The 18,268-nt window shown below is 44.7% G+C and overlaps 4 protein-coding genes across 4 annotated transcripts; 3 read left to right on the top strand and 1 right to left on the bottom strand.

The window, feature by feature from the left end:
- Nucleotides 1-1,812: 1,812 nt before the first annotated feature.
- Nucleotides 1,813-2,687, top strand: H6S33_013019 (uncharacterized protein; the record flags this gene model as incomplete). Its single annotated transcript, XM_044844383.1, has 6 exons — nt 1,813-1,872; nt 1,995-2,079; nt 2,141-2,211; nt 2,335-2,364; nt 2,422-2,566; nt 2,662-2,687. 6 exons carry the CDS (start codon nt 1,813-1,815, stop codon nt 2,685-2,687), a joined length of 417 nt encoding a protein of 138 aa, XP_044694728.1.
- A 246-nt stretch (nt 2,688-2,933) lies between these two features.
- H6S33_013018 (uncharacterized protein) lies at nt 2,934-4,119 on the top strand (the record flags this gene model as incomplete). Its single annotated transcript, XM_044844381.1, has 4 exons — nt 2,934-2,963; nt 3,079-3,255; nt 3,339-3,871; nt 3,930-4,119. The coding sequence occupies 4 exons, from the start codon at nt 2,934-2,936 to the stop codon at nt 4,117-4,119; spliced, it is 930 nt and encodes a 309-aa protein (XP_044694727.1).
- Nucleotides 4,120-7,520: 3,401 nt separating this feature from the next.
- Nucleotides 7,521-10,481, top strand: H6S33_013017 (uncharacterized protein; the record flags this gene model as incomplete). The annotated part of the gene is made up of 4 exons (XM_044844380.1): nt 7,521-7,745; nt 8,211-9,430; nt 9,485-9,572; nt 9,651-10,481. The coding sequence occupies 4 exons, from the start codon at nt 7,521-7,523 to the stop codon at nt 10,479-10,481; spliced, it is 2,364 nt and encodes a 787-aa protein (XP_044694726.1).
- A 1,467-nt stretch (nt 10,482-11,948) lies between these two features.
- Nucleotides 11,949-18,079, bottom strand: H6S33_013016 (uncharacterized protein; the record flags this gene model as incomplete). Its single annotated transcript, XM_044844379.1, has 8 exons — nt 11,949-12,031; nt 12,116-12,142; nt 12,200-12,508; nt 12,561-15,384; nt 15,436-17,648; nt 17,704-17,739; nt 17,791-17,864; nt 17,919-18,079. The coding sequence occupies 8 exons, from the start codon at nt 18,077-18,079 to the stop codon at nt 11,949-11,951; spliced, it is 5,727 nt and encodes a 1,908-aa protein (XP_044694725.1).
- Between the last annotated feature and the right edge of the window lie 189 nt (nt 18,080-18,268).

Raw genomic sequence — 18,268 nt, 5'->3', positions numbered from 1 at the left:
GAGCTCCCGGTGCAGCTTGAACGTTCATTTAGCCAATGCAAAGCTTTGCATGATTGGCAAACAATTGTCATACGCCCAAGTATTAATAGTGACCATTTTGTTCGGGAAGATAGAAATGCCATTGGAGAGGGGGCTGCAACTGGTAAAACCGGACGGAGTTGGATTACTGTTAGAAACCATCCGAAAAAATATTCAATAACCAAAATCGTAATACCTCTATATTATTTTCTTCCTCCATTAATCTTGCGGCTCTATGTGCTGTTCTTCGTTCTCTCTTTAGTTGCTATACAATTTGTTAGAGCAAAGTATAACTGTCAACCGGAAAGATTCAGCAATACATACCAAACATGTACGACATGATTTACGTGGTTGTCCTTGATTATCCTGATCGTAATCTTCAAGAGGTTTCTCCCGTTTGCATTTACGGCACATTATGGAATTCATTGTTGTTTTTCGTTGATCAGAATTGTTTTAAAAGATGGTGGGATGGGGGGGGGCAGTCCCTATTTATAGTATTCCAACATTTTGTTTTAATTGAATAGGCCCGGGTGTTGATCCGGGTGTTGACCGGCCTGGGTGGGGCGGATTGGTTGCCACACAGAGGTCAGGGTTAGGGTTATGGGCCGGCGTGCCAGCGGGGAACCGCACCAAAGATACATGTACCAAAGTACCCCTTAAAGTGTATTCCAGTAGGTACACTATAGAAGATAGTAGATAGCACATTTATTTATTAAGATATAATTTAATTATTAAGATATAATTTAATACTCCTACATTTTGTTTTGATTGACTGGGCATTGGCCGCTGTTGGTTGACCACGGGCGATTTGGTGGGGCGGATTGGTTGCCACGCAGATATCAGGGTCAGGGTTCAACCGAGCGCGAAACTGCTCTATCGTAGTACATATTAGATTGAAAACCGGGTTTTTTTTTCTTTGGTTACCCTACCTCCCCAACCTGTTCCCATCCCATAAAAATACTATTGTTACCGCACCTCTGCACCCCTGTCACCAACCCCTGTCCAATTCCGAAAACGGCTTAGCTTCTTATTTTTGAGAAACACTGTATTGTAGTACTATATAGATTGCCTGCAGATACGCTTGCGGTATGTTTGGTGGGAAGTACGAAAATTGCAGCCGAAACATTCCGCTATAGCAGATGACTACTTGGATCTGTTACTCAGTAGCGTGGTCGCACACTGCGTTTGACTCTTGGCATACGATATAACAGGATTCATAACACCGGAGTCCTCAACCCCTCAGGTTACCTGCAGCTGGCTGTTGGTAATCCACCACCAGGAACAACCAAGTGTAGTGCTAAAAGCCTTAGATCTCAACAACACCCGAACTTACCAAATCCTACAGACCTTGATTGGCTTAACGTAGCCAGGATGGGAATGAATCTACGAGATACGTGACCGTTCTTCATCGGCCGATTTATTTGGAAGAAATTCCTGCTTGCCCATAAAAATTGCAGAGCACTGCTCCCATCACCAGAGGATCTAGGCTTCGTTATTGTGCCTGCGGGGAAATGACTCGGCGGTCAGCTGATTACAAGTACATGTAGGTACATCATATGTACATACTTCATACGTACATACATTTCAAAGCTTTCTGTTCACTAGGCTTTGGGGGCCCATGTGATAGAAGACTTCTATGCCATACACTGTCAGGTTTCAATTGTCCGTGTCTTCTCGAGAACCTTCATGTGCGCGGCGGCTACAAACTATCCGGCTTTAAATGAGTGATTGTCCATGACTCTCAGCATGTGATAGCGCGACTTGAATATTAATTATACTACAACACATGTACCCATGCCCATTACCCTGCGATTTCTTTCTTCGTATAAAATTACCTGGTCGGTGTATCCTCTCGTACCCTATCCCGGATCCAATATACATACAGATGGAATTCATTTGGTGTATATTCTTGATCTTTCACGAGGAACGCTCTCGACAGATCCTTGGACGCCGAAAACTCAATAAATGAGCCATAGACTAAAGCACGAAGGGGATCCGTGTTGAAAACCTCGCATGGCGGGCATTACTCGGTTTATGCCGTAATTAAATCTGATCATACAAGTAGTTAGTCAAATCCTTCTGGTTATATCAGATTTGCTGACCACAATTTTGTGGGTGATAGAACTGCACATTAGAGCAGAGCATAATGTTATATCTACTAGCACTTATGATGATCCACGACATGTGAAGGCGGTAGTGCTATAGGGACTTTGTTAACCCACGGCGTAGGCAAAGCTTGTTTCTGAGTATTTCCGGGTGTCATTGGCCAAAGCCAGTCCTCTAGGTTTACCATGCAGCGAATAGATTTCGCAATAGATGCAGCTGGATATGTCTGCAGTATGTAATGTAGATTGCTCTAGTTCCAGATCCGCTATGGCGAGGGGAGTTCATGTGCCGTTGCAGCGTGCGCCTTGCGTGCTATCAAATTTATTGGCAGAATTCAAAACCCAACGCCCATACTACATGATACTAGCTGTAGGTACTCTAGACCGTATGGCCATGCATGTACCCCAATCGGAGGGCGTAAATCTGCGCGATAAACGATACTGTAGAGTACCCACAATAGTTCCTATCAATACAGGCGGGAGTCACAGGTGTCCACAGGCATGCCATTGACATCAGAGGCTTACTATAGCTATATAGTTGTTCCGAAGGTCGGACCACAGTAACAGATCTGGATAAACAATTCATCAGTGGGGATTCTCGGGGACGAAGTGGCTCTTTTTCTAAGCCTCTGGCCACGTCTGTCATCCACTTCAGATGGGATTTGTCTGGCTTGTGACGAGAGGCTCTGCCCACAGATCAAACATCAGCCCACCTCGAATTTCGTAGAAATTCAACTACATATATAGGTATACCCTTCACCAAAGCACATCAGTAATCATTACTCTTCGCCCTGTCCCCCCCTAAAAAAAATGAAGATCGTTGTTTACAGCTCAAAGAAGGTAAGCCAGCGCCCCACTACCGGTTCATCGGAACCCGCACTACTTGCTATCGATAACCTTGATTCCTTTGTCTGAGATCCCGTTCGTTTATTCGGCTCTAACGGCCCACTTGCAGTACGATATCAGCTCGTTTTCCGAGTGCAACACAACTTCAGACTTGAAGCTTCAGTTTTTAGAAATCCACCTCGACAAGACTACCCTTGCCCTTGCAGCGGGTTATGACGCCGTGTGTATCTTTGTTAACGATGTATGCGATGCGGAGGTTCTCGAAGGACTAGCGAAGTTAGGCGTGGTAAGCGAATTGATCTAGCCATCAATGCCTTCACAGATTCCCGAAATGCCGGATAATTAACAAATCAAACTTATGATTCATAGAAATACATTGCCCTCCGCTGTGCCGGTTTCAACAATGTCGACCTTGAATCTGCCTCCCGGTTTGGCCTTCAAGTCGTCCGTGTCCCCGCCTACTCCCCCGATGCAGTTGCCGAATTTGCTGTTGGCATGATCATGACAATCGTCCGAAAGTATCATAAGTCATACACTCGTGTCCGGGAAGGTAACTTTCTTCTCGATGGACTCCTAGGCTTCAATCTCAAGGGGAAAACAATCGGTATAATTGGTACCGGTAAAATCGGCCTGCTCACTGGGAAAATACTCTCGAGAGGGTTCGAAAGTAATGTCATCGCATATGACTTATATCGTAATGATCAGGCGGCCGAGTATGGCATAACTTATGTCGATTCGCTTGAAGAGATGTTGGGGAAGTCGGATATTGTGTCCCTTCATTGCCCTCTGATGGAAAGCACTAAATATATGATGAATGAGAAAACACTTGGACAGATGAAGAAGGGAGCATATCTGATCAACACCTCTAGAGGGGCGTTGATTGATTCTCACGCATTGATTGGGTAAAATAATTCCAGTAGCACAAGTGCTTTTTAGAAAATGTCGAACTGACCTTTTTAGAGCGCTAAAAACCGGTCATCTGGGTGCAGTAGGGCTCGATGTTTATGAAGGAGAATCCGCCTACTTCTTTGCAGATGGAAGCTCCAAGATCATCTACGACGACAATTTTGCCCGTCTCTTGTCATTCTACAATGTTTTTGTCAGGTATGCCCTCTGCACTCCTCCGCAATTCAAGGCCGGTACTAAGTAAACGCTTGATATCAGCGGTCACCAAGCTTTCCTTACAGTTGAAGCCCTCAAAAACATCGCAGATACAACAATCGATAATCTTGAGACTCTGGCTAGGGGAGGGGTGTGCCACAATGTTGTCAAACATAACATATAGATTCATTGATACCAATTGATATTATCACGAAGACAAAGGGGCCTCAGATTTGCCGGCAAAGGCGCGGGGTCCCCGGGCCCGCGACTCTTAACCTTATAATAGCTCTCCCACCATTATCAGAAAACAGCCTACACGTGACCCAGAGACTTCGTGTCTTTGCTAGTAGATTCTTACGATCAACCTTCACTTTCTTTTGTTTTCTTTTCTTTTCAAGTTCTCACATGTAACATTATGTTTTATGGCCTACATATAACCGAGTATGCCCAGGCCTGGAGTCAGTCATAGTCCGGGAGCGAATTATTTCCATATGGGTACAGATTTCTCCTAAAATACTGGAGGGGTATGTTCTTTTAATCTGTTACATTATTGAACACCATGCTTTAGCCAAACCGAGTTTTCAACTTTACTCGTGCTTAAAACCGGTGTGGAGGATATTGGTTGCGAGCCTGGGAGCAATGTCATACTTGTCATGTCTGTCCGAGGGTGGTCATAGTTTATGAAGTCACTGCAAGGTCATTGATATATATGTCAAAATGGAGTCATACTTTGAGTTTCCTTTGTATAAAATTTTGTGCATAAAAGGGCTGTATTATGCCCTCTGTATTGTAGTCAAGCAAGCCAAATAAGAAAGTCAAGATCTTCCGTATATACCTTCTTTTGTTCTTAACAACAGGGAGTCTTGGTTTACGAGTGATAATATATGATGCATGTTAACAGGAACCGATCTTTTGGGCCCAAGCAAGATTCGGGCCGGAATTATGTTGGCTCGAGCTGGGGTGGTTTTGTTTTTGCTAACGGTTGATGATTAAAAGTATGAATAATTTAAATGTCAAAGTGTGGAAACCAGCTATAGCGCTAAAAAAAACTTACAACCTATTGAATAATTATTTTGTGGGCATATTATATTATTATTTAACATTCAACATAACATATACTTATTGAAAATTGTTACTACATAAGGTCGTGTTTCTTAAATTCTAGCTGGCCTAGATCTTCACATCTAGCTCCTAGTAGAATTCTAGAAATTATATGTATGTTTTGATACCTGAGGATTGAAAGTACTGCCTGGGAGTACCCCGCAAGTCAAATTTCTCGCAAATCTTAAACTTGGTCAATTTAGAAACCTTCCCAATGTCACATCCGCCCGGTGCACTTGTACTCCGGCTGGCGTATACCACATTTCCTTAACTCAGCGCCAATCTTATTATGGAGGCGGAAGACGGTGTATTCCGGAATTTATTATTGCTTCAACTTATATCATTTCAATTGCAAGTTAATACCAAATGAACCACATGCTATGTATACATGCACCTACGGTCGAGGGGGAAATATTTGATCACCCATACCCGAAATAGTTCCAATGCGGTTACCATGCATTGCGCAATAAACATATATAATTCCTCTAGGCTTAGCATTAATGGGCTCTAAGACTTGAATTAGAAACAGTAAAAATAAGGTGAAAATCGATCAATCTTAATATATATAAAATACTGAGCACTGGATATGCATGTATTCAACATGTCCTTGCATGATGAATCATCTTCTCAGACCTAGCTAGATATAGATGGCCTGCGCCGCATGCACCGTCTATGACCCCCAGCTCTGCCTATTCTGGTGTCTCCACGTTCAGTAGGTAGCTAGGTTTCCTGGATATCACCACACTGTCGTAGGCCTAATATGTCTCGGTTTTGCAGGATCAAATGATCGAAGGGATAGTAATATAATTTTCCTAGGGAAGTCTACATGTACGTGTATATATAAGTTCATAGCATACCTACGAAGCAATCATGAGTATGCACAAATGTTATATGGCCTCGACATTCATAAGTGGGAAAAAGATCGGAGTAAATACGAATAACCAGTGATAGTAATACTGATGTCATTTCCACCATGTACAATATGTGCGCAGTCATAGCCACCACCCAATGATGGATCAGATCAAGTGAAATCGAATTACTCAAACCTCAATTATGTAAGTATTTATTTGTTAGGTGCGTAGAATTAATCAATATTAAGATCAGATTTCGGGACTACATATATGTCCATGTACTTAGTATGCACATCGATACTACGTGTATTCTTTTTATTGATATTTCTGTGGGAGGTGTAAGGTGTTGAAGTTTATACATGTGTCTTTGAGGTCCCCATAAACTATGGCCATGGGAAACTACATGTACACCGACACATTCAATCATCAAAAGGGCACCAAGTACATTATACCAAGTATAGGACTAAATGAGGGCCAATGATCAATAGCGATAAGGCCAACTCACGGCTACCAGAATTGGACAGTGTGCCGTAACAGTCGAGAGCATTGGACAAAAAGAAACAAACAACTAATCCCAGTAGCCGCTCTCGGTTCACATTGTATGTACAACCCTCTTACAATGCAAAGTATGCCCCATGGGTATATAAGGATGGCATGCTGCCCTTCGACGACGTGTTGAATCGGGAAAGAAAGATCAGTGTTTCACTTTCCTTCCCCGCATCTTCCAAACCTTCGCACCCGCTCACATATTAGTAGAGCCGCGTTATCTAATCCGGACCAACCTTCGCCGGCTTCTTATTTTTTTCTTTCATTATAATCATCCTAATTTTCTATTTTATTGTCTTTTTCTTCTTTTTTCTTCGTTGTTGAAAGGAGGTTCCAACACCACATTATCTCCCAACCCTGACCCTAGACGGATGGTTCGTTCTTTTTTCTGCCTCTGCTTCGCGTCACCAGTGTTCCCTGCTACTTGCGACCAATCAAACAAGCACGGTTCAGAGCGAACTCAATAGCCCGTGACTTTCTGCTTGTTCTTGTAGAATATCAGAATATCGTGCATGCTCCACTGCATCTTTCTACATACTACTTATCCTACTAACAGCGCTGGTTGCACGCGCAACTCTCTCCGCCTTCTGACTGATTATTCCACTGTCACGTCAGGCAGTCACCTCTTGACATCCCGTAACGTCTTCTCTTACTTGTTTTGTCTACTGAGAAAGCCTGATTTGTCGCGTGAAGAAACATCCCGTCAGCTACCACTGCCAACCAACTTAACAAGGACGATCCCACAAAGCTTAAATTCAACGACAGTCCCCAGCCATCTCACCTCCCCCCTTCCTCTCTACCTCTTGCTCCAGCACTACTTAAACACAACAGTTGACCCCCCTCATCAACACGATTACCATCAACCTATTAAATCCATCCCCACACACCCACTCACGCACCTCCGTCATCACCGCCCCCTCCGGCCGCAAACACTGAATAACAACGGTTGGGCATGATTATCCAACTGCCCCGCTCAGTGCGCTACCCCATCACTATCACTGCGCTCCTGAAGAAACCCAACGATGACGTCCCTCGTCTGTCGCCGCTGCTCATTTACAAGTATAAAACCATAGTGACCGAGTACCCGGAGTTCGGAGAGGAAGTTCAGGTCGAAAAGGAATTCTCTTCGCAGTACGACGCACCTATAGAGGGCAAATTGGAGAGGTGGTTCGTCGAGGTTGGCACCGTCATTCAGGATTGCGAGTACGTCTACCCCCAGCCCCCCCCCCCCAAACAACCTTCTCCAAGTTGGTGAATGTAAAAGTAGAGCTTTGGTATTGAAATTCTGTGTAGTGTCGATATATTGGAGATCGAAGAGCCGTGTACCCACGCAGTACAATTTGCTGGGCTCTGCTCAATGTGCGGAAAAGATATGACGGAGTAAGATCCTCCCTATGATCCCAGTGGGGGAAGGGTCGGAGAGCTGATATTTGGGGCGGTTTTTGTTCGCGCGGAGGGGTGTTGAAGACAGGATTATACCTATTTCTCAAACAAGGATCGTGCGACTATCCAATTGGCTCATGACAATACCGGACTTACAGTTAGCTCGGATGTATTACTCTCTTCTCTTTCCGGGTTGCCGTACGGACTTAGGTAACTTGCTTCTTCGAGGTTTCTTACTTACCCGCTGGTGTTTTCTTAGGAGGCTTCACGATTAGAAGAGGACGCAAAAAAGAGGCTTCTCAAATCGAAAAAACTGTCGCTGGTTGTAGATTTGGACCAGACGATCATACATGCATGTGTGGACCCTACGGTTGGAGAATGGAAGAACGATCCGTATTGCATCAACCACGAATCTGTTAAGGATGTCGAGGCTTTCAAGCTTGATGAAGATATAGTGGGTGGTCGGGGGACATGGTACTATGTCAAGATGCGGCCTGGGCTGAAGCAGTTTCTGGAGGCCATTTCGAAGCTTTACGAATTGCACATATACACCATGGGAACTCGGGCTTACGCACTTTCGGTCAAGAAGATAGTAGATCCTGATGGAACGATTTTCGGTGAGAGGGTCCTCAGTAGAGACGAAAGCGGTAGCATGACACAAAAAAGTCTTCAGCGGTTATTTCCGGTGGATACAAAAATGGTAGTTATCATCGATGATAGAGGCGATGTGTGGAAGTGGAGCGACAACTTAGTGAAAGTACGACCTTACGATTTCTTTGTTGGCATTGGAGACATCAATTCTAGCTTTTTGCCGAAACGTCAAGAATTTCCTACCGCCCCGACACCACCTCTTGATGCTGCCCCTGCCCTTACTCCTACCCCTGCCGACCCAGAGAACCCATCCATGCAGCCGGGAGCAGATTTGGAGGGGCTTCAAAATGAGACTCTTGATGGCATGGCGAACAAATCTTCAACGTTAGAGCAGCTTGTGAACATGGGAGCAGGTGATGACCAAAATCTCCTCACGGTTCAAACCGAAGATTTAGACAAGGCCATAACCGCACAAAAACACGACAGACCATTGACCCGGAAGCAGGAGGAACAAGATAAAAAGGACGAGAAGATGGCCGAAAGCATCACCGTGGAAGCTATACACACAGAAAATGGCGATGAAACTCCGAGTGAGATTGCAAGACAAAAGCATAGTGTTTTACAAGACCATGATAGAGAGTTATATGCGCTGGAGCGGCATCTAACAGCAGTACACAAGGCGTTTTATGATGAATTTGATAGAAAAAGAAAAAGCAATGCCATGGCATCCGTGACCGGAAGACGTCGGCCTGGCCAGAGTGAAGCACGACTAGATTTAAAGGCCGTTCCAGACATCAAAGACATCATGCCCTTGATGAAACAATCCGCTTTGGGAGATGTGACCTTGGTATTTTCTGGAGTCATACCATTAGGTGCAAATGTACAAAGGTGAGAAATACATACTTTAAATATAGTGAAATTTGGCTAATCACTCGCCTCTAGTTATGATATCACCCTCTGGGCTAAGAGTTTCGGAGCCACAATTGTTGAGAACATAAGCGGAAAAGTGACACACCTAGTAGCTGCGAGAGTAAGTAATATTCCACCGTTATCATGGTTCTGTACAATCACTTTAGCCAAGCCTTACATGTTTACTAACCTACCCAAGAGTCGCACTGCAAAGGTAAGACAGGCCGCAGTACGGTATCCGAAAATTAAGATTGTTTCACCGCAATGGCTATGGGAATCGATTTCAAACTGGAAAAAAGAAGATGAGGAACCCTATTTGATCACCATACACCCTGAGGATCGTCACATGGGATCACTAAATGGCTTCGAGGATGATCATCCCGATGCTCCTCTCCTGTCTTCAGAGGACGACTCAGATATGGATGAGGATATTTCTAGCAATCCTGCAGATGAGCTCAACGCGCCGGACATGGCAAATGTAGGCTGGATGGATGTCGACGAAGAGTTTAAGGAATGGATTGGTTCTGACGACGATGGTGACGACGTGAGCGAAAATGAAAGCATGGCTTCTGCATCAACAGTTAAATCTACATTAAGCCAGAGACGTACAAAGAGGTCCAGAAGCTCAACGCCGCATGAAAATGACGATAGCATTATGGACGAAACGATGGATAAATCAAGGCATAAGAGACAGAGAACTCTAAGTGATCGCTCATTGGAGGCTGCCGCCACAACCGCTGCAGGCGGGTTATCAGAGACATCAGATGCCGCATTGGAAGACGCGGATGATCATGAAGGTCTTGCTGAAGATCATAATGAAAACGACGATGATGATGACAGTTTCGCGGCGGAGTTCGAACGAGAATTCTGGGCGGCGACGGATGAGGATGAAGAGACAGAGGGCAAGGATGCAGAGTCAGAGGTAGCCACAGAAAAAGAATCCTTAACAAAAGAGGGATTCCAAGAACTCATTGCTGCTGAGAATGGCGATGTGGTGGGTGAAAGGGATAGCGAAAATCCGAAAATTTAAGTTTATGCATCTCTGTTTTGGTCAACTCCTCTTTAACCATCTTTTATAATGGTGCAACTACTTACATACTTTGAACTGGGTTCTCTAATATTTTTTTTTCTTTTTTTTTTTACGTTCTATGGCTTGCATATCTGTGATATCCACTTCAATACTCCAAACCACAGTATACCACTTTCAATTATCCCCTTTCAAAGTTTTTATTACCTCTTTCTTACATAATGCGTCCTTTTATTTATTTTCGGGACTGAAGGTGTGTTGAACTTCGAGAGGGAAAAAGTGATTTTCCTTTCAGTCCTCAAAACTACTCAGGCGTTCAGTAAAAGGTCGTGAAAATAAGCGTTGCAACGGGGCGAATTTTCACGATCTTTTACTAAACGCCTTAGTATATGTACTTCAATATGCTTTTCTTGGTCTTTTTTTTTGGCTTTCCTATTTGTTGGAGTCATACTTGGGGATTGGGGGGTTGGATAGAGGGGTTTGGTTATTTTTCCTACCTTAACGTGGCACTCGCCCCGTACATTGCTTATCTTCAAGCCTCCTTTTAACTAGATACATGTATCTCACAATGCAAATGCTTGATCATTTGCGAGCAGTCTGTAAGATAAACCAATATCGTTATCGTTTGCTACAAGTGACTACATTTAAGGACCGTGAAACCGGTGCAATGGGGCCAAACACAAAAGCTAGACTTAATTCAAGTGAACCCGATCCCGACCCAAAGCGGCGCCGAGGATATTATGCCAATATAGGTATATCGGTCTTACTGCCCTGTTGGCCAAATTCATTGTGATTTAGTCAGTGGGTTTTTGTGTTCTTTTTGATTACACCCAGCTATACTGAACGATCAGGAGCCGAGTCGAGATGTATGATGAAGAGCTGCGCATTTTTATAATTGGAGTAGAATACGACATAAAATCTAATTTCATTTCCATCGTGGTAGTGATAAGATACTGTAACTTCAATCCATGAAAATGTGCTCAGATGCAAAGAATTTCTGTGAGCTTCCGTACAGAAGTATATGCATTTATAGAATATACTCAGAACACTAAAACTAGGGAGGATGCTAACAAGAAAGTGACCCACGTTCAAGACACTAGGAAATTATTCATAAAAAAGGAAACAAAGATGTACTTTTGCAACCTTGCCATTGAGGAAAAGCATGCAAAAACAGACGAAAGGATAGTAAAAAAAGATATAGTATGAAACCAATAACAGAAAAAACACAGATAATTGATCACCTCTATTCCACGCCCAAACCACAAAGTTTTGCTTCAACTATAGGAGTCGAGCATCACAGCATTACAATCCTCCCATCATTCTACCAACAGGAGCGACAAATTTAGGTTACCCCCCTTTTTGAACATAGCTGTCATCCATTTGTATAGAGAACCAAAGAAAGAAACCCCAGCCATCATTTACCTAAAGCACAAAAGAAATTCCTTACACTTTCATCCACCGAGAAGACATCTAGATCAAGAACTTGAATTTTGTGGCAGGTTCGTTCACGATCGCACCGGCTTCAATCTCAGGCGTACCATCATCACGCAAATCTGGGTTTTCATCCCAGTACCAGGTATCAGAGTTGTTGTAATAGCTTTCAGGAGGTTGCATCAGTTTCATGGGAAGCGATATACTTTCGGTAGCCTTGATAAGAATGCTCTCTGTAAAAGAAAATATGTTAGGAGGCCTCGATATGAAGAAATAGAGAGGGTACGTACTAGCAATAACTGGGCCAGCGATAAGTGCCAAAAAGACAACAAACATGGTGAAGTAAAGAACAGAGAATCTGATAACTCTCTTTCTTCGAAGCTTGGACTGTTTAGCTGAGTAAATTGGCGGGCGAATTTGGCGGGAAGGTCGCAACCAGAACAACATGGTTGAGTGGGCAACATCAATGTATGGGGTTATGATCAAAGGCAACTGAACGAAAAGAATAATGTGCCCAAGAATGAAGTCGGCAGAGAACATGCCGAGTTCGGTGATCTTACACAACAACTCACGACCGGGTTGGGTTATGGCATGGAGTCCTGCTAAGAATTAATATATATCCAGCTGTAAGGTACACAGGTAGTTACTTACCGAGTCCGTACCACTTTCCACTCCAGAAAGCCAAGTTACTCTGATCGGACTTAAACTCCCTGGTAAGGGCCAAGCAGATAATGAGCTTGAAAAACCATCTTTGGATCGCAACGACGCAAACCATTCCGAGGGAGGCCTTGGCGAAACTGAATCCCTCAAGGAACAACATGACTTCAAAGAAGGCAAAGAGCATAATGACAGCAAGGGCGTGAGCAATGGCAGCAAGGACCGCGCCAAATTTCTTACAACACATGCCGAAAACAGGGCCCATACAACAAGCCATACCAAAAAGTGCAGCGAGAATACCAGCATTGATGGCAACTGGTGCAAATGCGACAACACCAAGACGGATGATAGAGCCAGTAGGGGCGGGAGTCTTCAGGCTTTTGTTGTCCGGGCTGTCTGCTCGAACACCGGTCTGTGCGTTGATGAAGAGGTACGGGATTAAAGTGACAACAACAAGAAGAAGCGGTCCGACAAACTCGTTGAAGACAATGTTGGTAAACTTAGCACGGGGGATATCGCCAGACAGCTTCTCGGAAGGATCACCGAGAAGTTTGCGCTTGTAACCCGTGATACGGGTTCTGGAGAGACGGCAAAACGCAATCCATGACTGATGGTTGGCACGAGAGTTGCCGCGAGAAAGCCACCTGAGGTAATCACGATAATCAATGAAGAAATCGTCCCATGCAAGCTGATGTGGGTTGAAGATGAACGGCGAGATACAAAGAGCTAGTAGAGAAGCCCAGAAATAGAGCAATTCAGCTCGCCACATTGTCACTGTTGCAAAAAGAAGCATGAGCAAAGATCGTGCACCAAGATAGATCGAAGGACCAGCAAAACGAGAGTAGAGGACACCAAAGGGGATACGAGCTGTTGCAAAACCACGACCGGTACCGATGTATCTAGCACCACCGAAGGCAAGATCTTGAAGAAGTGAGTTGGCGTAAATTTGACAGACAAACACTTCAAAAAACGGCGAGAAAGAGCAGAAATGCTTTCCGAGACGAGTTGCAGCGCGCCAGAAACCACGTTCCGTAAGTTCTTGAAGTACGAGAGGAACGAAAGCTATAAAGAAAACGATGCAAATAGACAAGATACAGCGGTCGACCCAATCAAGAATTGGTGCCAAGTTTCTGCAGCCGGTAGGTGTCAAAGGATCGGTGATAGGTTTCTTAGTAACATCGCAAATGACAACTTGGTTCGTGAGTGCTCCGAGATTGATCATCACAAGCATGAAAAGCTGCACCGAGAGAATAATGAACAAATTGTTGATATGGAAACCAGGATGGGCGTAGAAGAATGACAAGAAACGATCGATAGGAAGCTGGGTACCGAGATAGTAGTACTCTCGGGAAAGCATTTGTTCACCCATACCAGTTCCAATCTTGGTTGTGAAGTTAAGAATAGAACCGAATCCCAAATCACGGCCCTTACCACACTGATAATACTCGCAGTGCTTGATGCGCCCTCCTCGGATTAATGCTGTCATACCAATGTAAATATCCTCGTTGAGATGGAGACCTTTCTGAGCCTTTGAAACACCACCACGAGTGGTCATGAATACAGCGTTCAAGAAATCAGGATGTCCGTAATGCAATTTTCCACCAATCTGGGCTAGAGTACGAGCAAAGAGAGTACCGAATGTCTGTTCCTTTCCGGCAGCAATATCTCCAAGAATACCAATGTTTTCCGAGAAAATGTATTCACGAGCTCCGAGAATAGCAACCGGGTCAAATTTAACAGGAGGGAGCCCGGGTGTGTACGGTGAAACGTTATCCACAGTCATTTCCTCGAATTCAGCAAGGACACTGCGAATCTTAAGACATTCCTCCAGATAGTTGTCCTGATTGGCGTCCACAAGTTGGATGTACTCTCCACGGAAAAAGATAACAGCATGGTTCTGGTTGTCAGACTTTCCGTCACCAAGAATTGGGTTTCCAGAGAGGAGGACACGGAATTTGGGTTTGCGCAGGCCGTTTTCCATCACTTCGCAGTGACCATCGATGACAGCAGAATAGAGGCGAGGTTCGGCGCCTTCTTCAACGGGGGGTTCCTCGTCAAGATATGCGATCTGCAGGTCGGGGTAAGCGCGAAGCAAGAACTCGGTGTTTTCCATCTCTTCTTTCTTGAATTTGGCGTAACGCTGCATAGAGACACAAATCTTGAATTTACGGCGGGCCATGCGTTCAAGTTCCCTCTCGAGCTTATCAGTATTTCCACCGAACATTTGGACAACTTCAGGGTTCTCGACACGGTAAAGAAGCTTGATAGCACGGCTATAGTTCATGAAACCAGAAATCGTACGGTACAGAGTCTGATGACGAAGGGAAGCCCAGATACGAGTTCGAAGGGTGTATTCAGGCGCGGCAGATTTAAAACCAATGCAGTAGAACGGAAGGTCATCGATCTTGCTCTTGTTGCTGTCTTTCTCGTTCTCCTTTCCTCCTTCCTCGGTAAAGTTGGTGGTCTCATCAGCAAGAATTTTGGTATCTTTGACGAAACAATCCCATTCGTGAGGGTGAAGCTGTTTGAGATATTCCAATAGGGTAACACGCGAGAAAGGATCGTCTTCACGGATAATCTCACGAAGAGAGAACAAGATCTTCTCACTGTAATGCGGGATCAAGACGGTGAAAGTCGGCATGTTGTCAACAGGGAGAGGCTCTGGGATAGGTGTGGACAGAGATTGGGCAAAGAAAGAAATACGACGTTCGGCCTCACTTCCGCTAGGGAAGAACTCGGTCTCAAAAGAATGATCCTCCTGAGAGACGAAGAAAGTTGGCGCGCGCAGTGTGCGTTTGCCCTCTTGTTCCGATGGGACCTAAAAATAATTAGCTAAAGTTGCGAGAAGACGAAATGTTAAAAAAAATACCTGATGATACAAAAGCTTTTGAACGTGATCGATGGCCAACAGATGCTCGCGGTACATAGAAATGACGATTGCGTTCCAGATTTGAGAGATAAGAACTTTAGGCTTGTACTTGATTTCCATGTCGGTGGTGGCCAAAACCTTCGAGTAGATACGCTTGGGAAGACGCGAAAAGATGTTTCTCCAAGGTGTCCAGATAGAGACCCCGAGATAGAAAGAGCGAGCGACTGAGAAGATGGCGTTCCAGATGATGTACCACAGATATGTATCCAAAAAGAACAAGACCAAATCAGTGCAATACATCAAAATAAGCAAAACCTGAGGCTGTCTTGTGCACAGAATCTTTGCAGCTTCTCCGGATCCAAGCATGCTATCACCGATGCAGTTGGAAATCTTCATCACAGACAAGATACGAATAGGGTCACGGAAAGACAAGGTCAAGAAAAAGTATGACTCCACAAGCTTGCATGCAAAGATCAAAACCCAAAGTCCATAGGACATCCACATATCGTTTCCGTAAAGACGGGGAAATGAGGCGGTGAATGTTTGACTTGCAACATATTGACGGTTGTTTTTGGTGAGATAGCTTCCAAACAATGCTCCCAGAGGCATGATTGAGAAGAAAAAGTATGTGAACATAGCGACGAAAAATTGGACGATTCCAAGAATATGTGCAATTTTGCCGCCTTTGTTTCCGTCAATCATAAAAACGTATATGCCAGGAGCAAGGTTGATAACAAAGACGACAATCAAGAACAGAAGACGTTTTGTCAAGTGCTGTGCACCTGCCCACTGCCTAGGAACGAAAGCCCACTCTGCCAATGTTGCCATAATCATGAGTAATGCTGCAATAGTACCACCAAAACCGACGGAAGACCAACGCGCGGCGGCATAAGGCTGCTGGTTGATACGTTGTTTGTAACCATGGGTATAGATAGACGGAGAGTTGAAAGCAGTATAAAACCAGAAAGAAGAGATATGGATAACCCAGATACGATTGAAATTGGTAACCATGTGCCACCAGGAACGCGTTTCGAGATAAGTCTTGAAGAAGACCTTCTTCCAGTCGACCTCCTTGAGTTTTGTGTACCTCATATTTGTCGGGACGTCCACAAGTCGTGACTTGTCTGTCATAATGATTCTCTCGATACCCTCGGGATACCAGAACAATTGATTGCAGTCGTCATATCCAATGATACGGTTGTGGTCAACCTCACGGCGGACATATTTACCGTCAACAATCTCGTATCCCTGGTCTCGACAATACTGGTAAAGAGGCGTAATGACTTCGTCGAGGTAGGTACCCTCCCTAACCTCCTCTACCCTAGCTTGACATTCAGGGGATTGCAAGTAGTCGTCGGCACACTTGAAAATGAAGCAAAGCATTTCAGGCATGAATCGAACCTGGTTAGCTTCACCCCAGCACAACAGATACAAGGCGATTTGGCGAATACGATCGTGCTGAGACATGCGGTTCATCTTGGTTTTCCATCTGTATTCGGCAGCTTCTAAACTGTTATCTCCCTCCATTTGAGCTAGAGTTTGTTCTTCACTCGCTTCACCGCCCTTGGACTTTTTTGCTGCAGCTCTTGCCTTCCGGGTCCTACGATTGGTCTTGCCAAGCTTCATGTTGGCGAAACCGACAGCTTCATCAAGATCAAGCTGAGCAGCGAAGTACCATTTTCGGTAATTGGCATTGTCACCACCAATGTAATCAGCATGCAACGACAGCAGTGCCTGGTTAGGGGTCATGCGGGAAGCCCTGGAGTCGAGGAGCACCATTAAATGGTCGTACATGTTTCGCATACTATCGCGTTGAAACCCAAACTTTTTGGTAAGATCTAGGAAAATCTCTTCGATCTCTTCCTTTGATAGAGGAATCTGGTTCTCCGAGGTCCACGCTGGGTAAGGTTCCTTTGAGCGCGCAGCAGCAGGTGCATTGCTATAGTCCATGCCATAAACAGGTGTTGACGCTCCTGATGACCGATTCCCTCCGTACGACACCTGAGACGATGGTGGACGGTATCCTCGGCCCCCCTGTTGCCCGCCCTCGTATCGTTCATCTCCGCGACCGTAGTAGTCCATTTCTGCAGCTCTCGCCATATCGGACCGCATAGTGAAGTCGCTAAAGGTTTCTGAATCGTCTTCTGAGTCATTGCCCCTGCGCTGTTTTCCCTTGCCTTGAGGCTGCTGGCCGGCAGCAGGAGCATTTTGATCTGTGAGGATTTGTTAGTAAAAAGTCTTTAGGATTCTTTCGAATCTCAAGGATACCGTAGTATTGGTCACCATAGTATTCATCTTCATATCCTGTAACTAATTAGTATCATAATTTAAACATTCATACGTGTGGTTTCTTACCTCCTCGGCCATCATTGTAGTAACCGTTATCCCCTGCTGCATACGCACCGTGCTGGCCGGCATTATAATATTCCCTATTATTCTGTCAGAATACAGTCGATAAAAACAACTTATTTCGACTCGCTTACCCTTCGTCATAATAGCCATCGGCTCCTGGTTGTTGTTGTTGCCCATGCGGATGATCATAGTGTTGACCGTCTTGTTGGGGATGTCCGTACTCGTCCTGGTAGTATGAGTCGGTTTGCTGACCATACTGCTGGTCGTCGTACGGCTGCTGAGGCCGCGCCATGGTGAAAAGGTTCCTCTATAAAATTCCTTGCAGGTCGTTAGATTAAGGTTTCAGATGTGGTTGCTGGACTTGATCTCTCTCCTAGTATAGCTAATTACGCTCAGAGGGTGACTTACTCTATACTATGACGGAAGTGATAATTGAGTTGGGTAAGGCTAATGTTGCAGCCTCAATCAGTAGACGAACGGG

Source organism: Morchella sextelata (genome assembly GCF_020137385.1).
Source record: "Morchella sextelata strain SCLS chromosome Unknown scls_9, whole genome shotgun sequence".
NCBI lineage: Eukaryota > Fungi > Ascomycota > Pezizomycetes > Pezizales > Morchellaceae > Morchella > Morchella sextelata.
The sequence above is the reverse complement of the archived record's forward strand: the minus strand, read 5'-3'. Positions and strand labels throughout refer to the sequence as shown.